The sequence below is a fragment of the Nicotiana tabacum genome, chromosome 13, assembly GCF_000715075.1.
Source record: "Nicotiana tabacum cultivar K326 chromosome 13, ASM71507v2, whole genome shotgun sequence".
NCBI classification, from domain to species: Eukaryota; Viridiplantae; Streptophyta; class Magnoliopsida; order Solanales; family Solanaceae; genus Nicotiana; species Nicotiana tabacum.
In genome coordinates, this window is record NC_134092.1 from 121,754,375 (window position 1) to 121,765,190 (window position 10,816).

Genomic DNA, 10,816 nt, shown 5'->3' on the forward strand with positions numbered 1-10,816 from the left:
TAGTGCTTTTCAAGGTCTTAGAAAACATAAATAATTATTAAATTTAAAGATGACCTTTTGGGTCATCACAGCCGGGAATACACTGCGCTGAAGTCCAAATTAGAGGTAGTCTCGGTAGATTCTTCTGAGGTTAAAGAAATGCTGGACCAGTATAAAGCTGATGTGGAGGTGGTCGAGACTCACTTAAGGACGAAGACCGAGTACATGAAGCGGATGTCCCGGAGGGAGACCCTTGGAGAGATTCCCACCCGAGGATTCAATCTGTCGGCCAAGATTGAAGAAGCCAAGAGGCTCGTGGCCGAGGCAAAGGAACATTATGAGCCCGAATGTTCCAAAAGCTCCGAAGGTTCCGAAGGTTCTGGAGGTTCCAGTGCCGAGTCAAGCTCTGGTGAAGATCAGGCGTAGATGCATTATATCTTTTTTGTTTCTCTTTTGTATATCTTCTTTCTTGTTTATTATGAGGCCATTTTATCGTGCCTTTGTAAATATTTTTTGGAGTATATATAAAACTTTCCCTTTGGAAACACCATGTTTTAACTTTTTAGCATCTATTTGCAATCTTTTATTTGTGCATCGTTCCTAATGCCTTAGCATAGAATCAAACATAATCTAGAGTACCTGTTCTTCGTAGGCTTCGAAGGTTTTGGAGGTTCCGGTGCCGAGTCAAGCTCTGGTGAAGATCAGGCGTAGATGCCTTAGTTCTTTTTTGTTTCTCTTTTGTATATCCTTTTTCTTGTTTATTATGAGGCCATTTTATCGTGCCTCCGTAAATATTTTTTGGAGTATATATAAAATTTTCCCTTTGGAAACACTATGTTTTTACTTTTCAACATATATTTGCAATCTTTTATTTGTGTATTGTTCCTAATGCTTTAGCATAGAATCAAACATAATCTAGAGCACCTGTTCTTCGTAGGTCCGAATGGGGCCCGATTTCGATAGCAACTCTGGATTACTTGTGGATTCAAAATTTGGATAGAATCGAAGGCCTTTAAGATGTTTAAATGTTTTAGTCATATACGATGATGTTTTTGCCGAGGGTAACACTTTAATAGATTTTGATTATACGTGAGGGTCTTACTTTCTAAGTATGGACTTCGGACGTCTCCGAGCCATTTTTAGGGTGGCCATTAGTCTTTCATATTTGGGCGCTGCCTAATAGGCTCCGTGCCTCCGGTACTCGATAGCCCGGGCCGTCTGACTTTTTTCATCGGACGACAGTCCCTGAGTCGAGGTAGCCCGTGGACTTTGGGATCTAGGATCCGTTGTGAAGCATCGACGATCCGAAATGCGTAGTAATAAAGTATGAGAGAAACAAAAATTTCTTTTATTGTTTCATATGTAGAGTACATAATCGGAGGCCCATAAGCCTTGTGCCGTGGCTAGAGTAGGCTATATGGGCACGGTTTGTTTGACCCTTACAATGAATCGTAACCACCAAGCATTGGCATTTAACATACAAAATTTTACTCTTCCTAAATATCTTAACCTAGGGATAATGGCCCCAGTATTTGAGACCGAACTTGTTAGGGCTCAGATACGGTTGGTTTTGTGCAAACGATCAATAATTTCGATTTAAGACCGGTCTTTAAAACTAAGGTAGCACGTTTTACTGTTGGCTCATTAAAAACCTTGCCGAAATACCCACTTCGGGATAAAATCGGTTCAAGAGAAAAAGAGTACAATACGTGCTTTCAGACCTAATAGTCACATTTGCCCTTGGCCGAGTACCTGCATAAGTTAGTCCGTAATATAAACAAATTAAAAAGGGAATTGAGTTCGTACCTTAGAGTAGTACCGCTTTAAGTGTGCCGCGTTCCAGTTGTTCGGTAGTTGTATATCACTTTCCGACTCGAGTTTATACGACCCTTTGCTGGTTATTCCGGAAACTTTATACGGTCCTTCCCAATTCAGGCCTAGTTTCCCGTCATTTGGGCTCCTGGTGTATGGTGATACCTTTCTCAGTACCAAGTCCCCGATTTGAAAATATCGAAGGTTGGCTCTTCGGTTATAGTACCTCCCTACTTTCTGCTTCTGGACGGCCAACCGGACCAGGACGGCTTCTCGCCTCTCGTCCAATAATTCCAGGCTTGTAGTCCCGACTTCACCGTTTGACACTTCGGTAGCATACTGGAACCTGAGGCTCGGTTCCCCTACCTCGACTAGTATTAAGGCTTCCACTCCATAGACTAGGGAGAACGGGGTCGCTCCGGTACTCGATTTCGAAGTTGTACGGTATACCCTAGAGTTATACATTTTCACCTTCTTGTCATTAGCCTCAATCTTTTTCTCGCCTGACTCCACCCATTTTGTTAATGCCTCGAGCATCTTCATTACCTCAGAAGTTTCTCCGGACTCGACTTCACCCGATCTCATGGCGACTTGTTCGCCTCTCCGAGTATTTTCCCGAGATTGATCGGGCTCGACCCTGTTAGGGGCATGGCTTTGGTTCTCCAGCTGTGCTATTGTCGCTTGTTGAGCCTGCAACATTTCGAAAATCAATCGTAGGCTCACCCCATCACCTACACCTTCTGGCGCTTCTCGGGTCGTTGGCCGAGGTCCCCCGCGAACACTATTTTCGGGACCAGTTGGTAAATTGATGTTGATGGCCACCTGCGAATTAGCATCAATCGGGTCGGTGGCTGGGAGACCATTGGGATCGGCAGGAGGCGCATCATTATCTGGCACCATATTATTATTTTCGTCGTGATGGCCTGACTCAGCGTCAACGTTCAAATGAGCGGACTGAGAGTTTGACATTCTTAGGCTGACCTGGAATTAAGATTTCAAAGAACAAGCGTAAAATAAGGTATGTTATGAAGATCCGTATCAAATCACTACTATTATCCTTAGCCCCACGGTGGGTACCAAACTGTTTACCCCAAAAATGAGAACAATTAAACTTGTACGCGGTTTAAAGGATACGTGGTTTAATTCAATACAAATAAATAAGAATAACAAATAAACGAATTGAAGACAAAATAAACGATCAAACCAAGCACAATGTAATGACCAAGCCTGATTTTAGTGTTGAACAGTGGAACTCGCCCTTGGTTGGACCCTCGGTACGAGCTCGGTAGTGAGCGAGGAAAAGAACGAATGAGTAATGCCTTGAACAATAGCTATTCTAGCCAAAAAATAAACTTTTATTACTTTGGAATGTGTGTTACCATATCTGAGGCTAAAGAAAAACTTCTCATTTATATAGTAGGAGAATTTCAGTATTAGTACAAGTCTAAAAAAGGTAAAAATCTTATTTTTTCGGTAATTGTTGATCTATAATTGAAACCGAACGGGATTCACGCTGTAAAATTCGATTGAGGGCGAATATTACGGCCCCCTTATCCGTCATGCATAACCGTTCACCACGTCTCCCGAGGTCGAGAAGCCATACTTGGTTCGGGGTACGTCATTTTTGCCGTGTCCGATTTCAGATGCATAGTCCGTTCTTCCTAGGTCTCGATACGAGGAGTTCCCCACCTCGATTATAATCAGGTTGAGCCGTGCTTTCCCTTCGTTTTCTCCTCGGGAAATCGGGTAGATTTCTACCTCCGATTTTACCCGTACACAATATGGAAAGAAATGGTTCACAAATTTTATTACCATCGCGTTGTTGGAGACAAATTCATCGATTTCAGCCAAGTGTCTTCGGGATATTTTCATCGTAGCAGTCTACACAAAAATTGATGTGCAGAAGTGAGAAAGCTTCCAGGAGAAAAGGAACTAATGTTTACCATCTTCCATTCCTTTTAGAAGAAAATAAGTACGTACCTGGAAATATCTCTCTCGCTTGAACTTGGCCTCTGGAGAAAGTTCATTCAAGTCCCATTCAAGTCCTCTGTAGAAAGTTTATCATTGAAGGGTAGTCTTGGCGTAATTGGTAAAGTTGTTGTCATGTGACCAGGAGATCATGGGTTCGAGCTATGAAAATAGCCTCTTGCAAAATACAGGGTAAGGCCGTAAAATAGACTTGGTCAGACCCTTCCCCGGACCCTGCGCATAGGGAGAGTTTAGTGCACCGTGCTACCCTTTATACAGCTTCAAAGCAGGAGACTTGTAGCGCATACCTTAAGACTAGTTGTATATAATATAGGTTCAACTCATGTTCTTTTTTTTCTGATTTTTTATATTCGAAATTTTAAATTAACCTAGTTATTTGGTGTAGTTATAAATTTAAACCAAACCTACGATTTATGTTTAAAACCCCTAAAATCGATTTGGTTAGGTTCGATCCGATTTTTTAATCGACTTTATAGATTATTTTGACACCCCTAAATTTATTTGATAACAAAGAACAAGTCAATTTTTTGGTGGTAAAAACCATTTTCATCATCCACAGAAAAGTTTAAGAAAGTTGAGTTTATTTACATTCTTTTTAAACCGTTGTCGCTAGTAGTAAAAGGTAGCAACATATAAAAGCATGGATGTTGCAAATTAATGGGGTGAATGAAAGAGAAGTTATAGATTGATAAATGTATAGAATACGTACAATTAGCGTCCACTGGCCATTTTCCGCCCTGTTTTGTAAAATTATCATTGCGCTAGAGTTTCACTTGTAACATTATTCTGAAATTTCACTTGTCGAAGTTGAAACAATGAGAAAATTATAGTTATAAGGGCATTTCAGTTTTCAATCATGTCTTTTAACATTTCATTTTGGTTATAGTTTTCTCGATGATAGGAAATTGAGCTGAGCATGATGTGTAAAATAGAAGAATTGGTATGTGTGTTTTCCATGTGAGTCCAGACCAATTCTTCTTCAATTTCAGTCATTTTACTATTAAAACAATTGACAAAATCTAAATCATATGTAGTGAACAAACATTCAAGCGCATGGAAACTAACATGTTACACTTGATGACAATAAGGCAAAGCAAATTCACTCACTGGTCTTATTAATTGTAGTAACTCAAAGAAGATCCAGAAACTAAGTAAAGTAACACTTGAAGTAAAACGTGAGATTCAAAATAACTGGGAAATACAACATAATAGAAGACAATTTAAAGTGTTGTCCCTCTCTTCTATAAAGTACGGAGCACGACAATTTGAGTGGGAAACACAACATAATGGGAGACATCCTTTCTTCAATAAAGCATGGAGCATGGAGCACTCACTGGATTTCGGGCATAGAGCACTTAAATGAATCCATCTCATCTCGTATGAAGGAATCAGAGGCACCTTTCTTGAGCTAAATATCAGTAAAATATTGTGGGCATCAATTAAAGACAAATCTACAACAGCTCTTAAAACTCGCCTATAAGAAGATGGGCAAACTCAAGGATTAGATACGCAACTACAATATCTGTTTCTAAGCCTTTCTATTCTGTAGCACAAACACTATATTTCTGAGTCTACAAGTGTCTCAAAAGATAGGAAGAAGTAGAATACAAAAAGAAAGTTGTGTCAACTCTACAAAGAATTATAATTGTTGTACAACGTCGGTAGTGAACGTTCACAAAATTATCACTACTGTAAATATTTATCAAGCTCAAAGAGAACCCTTGTGACCCAAGAGAACTAGATGTAGGTACCATACCGGTACTGAACCAGTATAAAAATTGTTGTGTCTCTTTTTACCTTATGCTCTTTTCAGTTATTTCTACCAAAGTCAAATACTGTATACCGCCTAGTCGACTAAGTCCACACTTAGTCAACTAAGTTTTTAAAATCAACCACAATTCACCCCTCCCCCTCTTGTGCTTTCAATTGGTATCAGAGTTTAACTCATGAACTCTTCTTAACAGCAAGTGAGGAAAAGATCATGGGAATAAGCACAGTAGTCGGAGCACTATTTCAAGAAGGAACCTCTCAAGTACGACTCCCATACTTCAATGGTCAACACTTTTCTCACTGAAAAGTATGCATGGAGACTTACACTATGTCATATGACATTAAAGTTTGACGCGTAAATAAAAAGGGAAAATTTTCAATTCCACCAAAGAAAGATGAAAATGGTCAAGTTATAGTTTCATCTGATCCTCTTGATTTAGATGATTACACTGAAGAATAATCAGTTGTCATAACAGTTAATGCCAAAGCAAAAAATCTTCTGTATAATGCTATCAGTGGAGAAGAATATGGAAAGATATCAAGTTGTGAAACTGCAAAGGAAATGTGGGATAAATTAGAAGTCACATATGAAGGAACTAACAAAGTGAAAGAAATAAGAATCAATCTTCTAGTTCCAGATTCTGAACTATTTCATATGAAGGATGGAGAATCAGTAGAAAATATATTTTCCAGGTTCAGCAAGATCATTGGATACCTAAAATCATTTGGCAAAACAATCAAAAACGGGGAACAGGTCAGAAAAATTTTGAGAAGTCTTCCCAAGATTTGGCAACCCAAAGTCATTGCCTTGGAATGTCAGGATCTTGACAAAATGTCATATGATGAACTAAGAAGTGATCTAATTTTGTTTGAAAAAACACATTTAGACATGCAAGTTCAACAAGAAAAAAGAAAGACAGTCGCATTCAAAACAATTGTGGCTGAATCAGAAAATGAAGATGAAGAAGAAGGAGAAGAACAGGATATGAACATAGCTATGCTTTCCAAAGTGGTAAATAACATGATGGAAAGGAATATATACACCAGAAAAGGCAAATCAAACTTCAGAAAAGATAAGATAAATAATGATAACGAGAAAAATGATGGAAAATGCTATGAGTGTGGAAAAGATGGACACATCCAAGCAGAATGTCCTGAACTGAAAAAGAAACTTAGCAGGAACTTTCAAAAGAAAAAATCTTTTGTAGCTTGAAGTGATGAAGAAGAATCTGATCAAGAAGAAATCGCCAACATATGCTTCATGGCCAGTAATGATGATAGCGATGAAGACTCAGGTGAACTTGGTCTTAAGACCGAGGAAGGTACGCGTCAGGTACGTCTTCCTACATGTCCAAATTGTCATAAACTTCAAGAATTTATCGATATTGCTCTTACATATATTGAGAAAGTTCTAAATGAACTTCGAAAAACCCAAAGAGAAAAGAAAGATTGGGTGTTGAAATTAGAAGTATGTGAAATTGAGATGGATATGATTCAAGAGAAAGTTAACGAACTTCAACTTTAATTAAGTGGATTACAAAAATCCACCAGTCATAGCTCTGTTAAATCAAATCAGTCTGTTCCTCATAAATTTTCTACTAAAACTCCTTCTTCATGTATTCACTGTGGTAAAAGTTGGCACAAATCAACTCATTGCAGGTTTAGAATCAAAGAAGAGAAAGGCTATGAAAATTCTAATAACCCCTCATGCTTTTACTGTGGAAAATTCGGTCATTTCTCTAACCACTGCATGTTTAAGAACAACAAGAAATGGGTCTGGCGACCCAGGACCTCAAATCAAGCTAACACTCAGAATACTAATCATTCAGGACCCAAGCAAGTTTGAGTACCTAAAAACAAGTAACTTCTCATTGCAGGAACAACGCAAACGAAATAGAAAAGGAAAATGGTATCTTGATAGCGCATGTTCCAGACATATGACTGGTAACAAACAACTGTTCAAAATAGTCACCAAATTAGATGGAGACTGTCACATTTGGATACAAATCAATAGGAAATATAATTGGAGTTGGAAGAGTCCCTCTTAGCTCAAAATGTGATGTAGATGAAGTATACCTAGTTGATGAACTTGGTTACAATCTTCTCACTATGCGACAATGACTATGAGGTTCATTTTAAAAAATTTTGTTGGCTTATTGAAGACAAATCGGGTAAAGTTATTCTTTTTGGAAATAGAGACAAAAATGTCTATACTATAAGCAATATAGATAGTCTTGGTAATCAAATTTGTCTAGCCTCTATAATTGATGATCCTTAGGTTTGGCACATAAAGCTTGGTCATGCTAACATGCACACTATTCAGAAAATCTCTAACCTCGATCTTGTTATTGGTCTTCCAAAACTAGATTTTTCAAAAGATCATATTTGTGATGCATGCCAATTAGGAAAACAAAATCGTTCTTTTTTTAAAACCAAAAACATTACATTTACTACTAAACCACTTCAACTCCTGCAAATGGATCTATTTGGTCCAACCAGAACTGCCAGCATTAGTGGTAGAAAATATGCCTTTGTTATCGTAGACGATTTCTCTCGTTTCAGTTGGGTTATGTTTCTGAGTCATAAATATGACGCTCTAAAGAATTTTGAAGTTTTTTGTAAGAAGAGACAGCATGAAAAAAAGGATATTACATTTCTACTATCAGAAGTGACCATGGAGGAGAGTTCGAAAGCAGAGCCCTTGAAAACTTTTGTAATGATCAAGGAATATCTCATAACTTCTCTTCGCCAAGATCACCTCAACAGATTGGAGTGGTAGAACGTAAGAACAGAACTTTACAGGATATGGCAAGAACCATGATTGTAGAAAATTCTCTGCCTCACCACTTCTGGGCAGAAGCTATAAGTACTGCATGTCATATTATCAATAGATGTCTGATTCGATTCCTTCTCACAAAAAACTCCATATGAATTGTGGAATGGTAAGAAACCCAACATCAGTTACTTCTACCCATTTGGATGTAAATGTTTCATTCACAACAATGGTAAAAATAACTTGGGTAAATTTGATACAAAAAGTGATGAATGCATCTTTCTTGGTTATTCTCTTTCAAGTAGAGCATATAGAGTCTTCAATAAAAGAACCTTATGCATTGAAGAATTCATTCATGTTGTTTTTGCAGATACTAACACTCACTTAAGGAATGTAAAACTTCCTGAAGATGAGGAAATATCTTTTGTTCCAAAGTCTGTTGTTACAGAAAAAGACAATCAATATCAGTCGACTAAGCAGCAAAATCAATCAACAAAAAAAATCACTGATTTTTATGAACCATCTTTTGTTGAACAGGCGATCACAAATATTCCAAATGAATGGAAAAGTGAACCTGGATATCCTCACAAGTTCATTATTGGAAATCCACAAGAAGGTATTACTACCAAAAGATCTTAGAAAATCAACTCTCACATGACTTTAATATCACAACTTGAGCTAAAAAAGGTTGACGAGACCCTTAAAGACGTCAACTGGGTCAAAGCTATGTAGGATGAACTCGGTTAATTCGAAAGAAATAAAGTGTGGGATTTGGTTCCAAAACCATCAAATGCCTCCATTATAGAAACTAAATGGGTCTTCAGAAATAAACTGAATGAGTCCGATCAGGTGGTTCGTAATAAGGCAAGGCTAGTTGCTAAAGGTTACTCTCAGCAAGAAGAAATTGACTACGATGAATGTTTGCACCTGTAGCAAGATTAGAATCGATTCGAATACTACTTGCCTTTGCTACTCATAAAGGATTCAAGCTATTTCAAATGGATGTAAAAAGTGTGTTCTTAAATGGATACATCTCTGAAGAAGTATATGTGAAACAACCTCCTGGTTTTGTAAGTTCTAGTTTCCCAAACCATGTATTCAAGCTGTCTAAAGCTCTATATAGACTCAAGCAAGCTCCTAGAGCCTCGTATGAAAGACTAAACTCTTTCCTTCTAAATCAAGGCTTCAAAAGAGGTAATATCAACACAACTTTGTTTATTAAGCACTCAAATTTAGGTAATCGTATTACTCAAATTTATGTTGTTGATATTATCTTCGGAAGTCCTGGCCCTATATTATGTGAAGAATTTTCTCATATTATGAAAGAAGAATTTGAAATGAGCATGATGGGAGAACTAACATTCTTTCTTGGGTTACAAATCAAATAATTTTCAAAAGAAATTTTCATTAGCCAAACTAAGTATACCAAGGAACTCATAAAAAGTTTTGGTATGGAAAATGCAAAGTTTTTTGGAACTCCAATGAGCCCAACAACTTTGCTTGAAGAAGACAAAAATGGAAAAAAGTGTGGATGAAATGATGTATAGAGGAATGATTGGATCACTATTATATCTTACTGCTAGTCGACCAGACATAATGTTCAGTATATGTAAGTGTGCAAGATTTCAGCCGGCTCCAAAGGAATCTCATCTTATTGCAGTTAAACGTATTATTAGATATCTCATTGGGACTACTGAATTAGGATTATGGCATACACATTCTAATAATTTCTCCTTAAAAGGTTTTTCAGATGCAAATTTTACAAGTGATAGGATTGACAGGAAAAGTACTAGTGGCATGTGCCAATTGCTGGGAAATGCTCTAATTTCCTGGCATAGTAAGAAACAAAATTGAGTTGCTCTGTCAACTACTGAAATAGAATATTTAGCTATAGGGAGTTGTTATACGCAAATCCTTTGGATTATGCATCAGCTTCTCGACTATGATCTATCTCTTACCTATACTCATATATTATGTGATAATACAAGTGCTATATGTCTTTCAAAAAATTCTATGCATCATTCTAGGGCAAAACATATTGAAATTAAACATTATTTTATTCGTGATCATGTTGCAAAAGGTGATATCTTGTTAGAATTCATTGGTACTGAATCGCAACTTGCTGATATTTTTATAAAACCTCTTTTGTAAGAAAGATTTTATCTACTGCGTAAAAATATTAGTATTATATCTATTTTGTAAAGAAATCTTTATAATTTTTTTTATGTAAGTGCTATTATTACACTGTGTCGCCAAAACAACTCCCCAAAAGAGCCATTTCCATCTGAATCCACCTTTTCCTCTAACCGATGCACCTCTTCAATCTCCCAAAAGTTTAGATAAACACCCCTTTTTCTCTCTCATTTTTCCATCACTTCGCACAAAATTTCTTTACCATGGCGAAAAGAAATATCTCATACACTGCTACAAGACGAAGCAGACGATTTCAGAAAACCCAAAATGCTGAAGAAACTGTTGACCTTGAATCATCTC

General features: G+C 37.4%; 2 protein-coding genes across 2 annotated transcripts; both read left to right on the forward strand.

The window, feature by feature from the left end:
* Positions 1 to 138: 138 nt before the first annotated feature.
* On the forward strand, positions 139 to 6,763 carry LOC142168336 (uncharacterized). The gene is made up of 2 exons (XM_075229006.1): positions 139 to 388; positions 6,027 to 6,763. The coding sequence occupies exons 1-2, from the start codon at positions 139 to 141 to the stop codon at positions 6,761 to 6,763; spliced, it is 987 nt and encodes a 328-aa protein (XP_075085107.1).
* Positions 6,764 to 9,838: 3,075 nt separating this feature from the next.
* Positions 9,839 to 10,177, forward strand: LOC142168337 (secreted RxLR effector protein 161-like). The gene has a single exon (XM_075229007.1). It carries the CDS (start codon positions 9,839 to 9,841, stop codon positions 10,175 to 10,177), a length of 339 nt encoding a protein of 112 aa, XP_075085108.1.
* Positions 10,178 to 10,816: the final 639 nt, after the last annotated feature.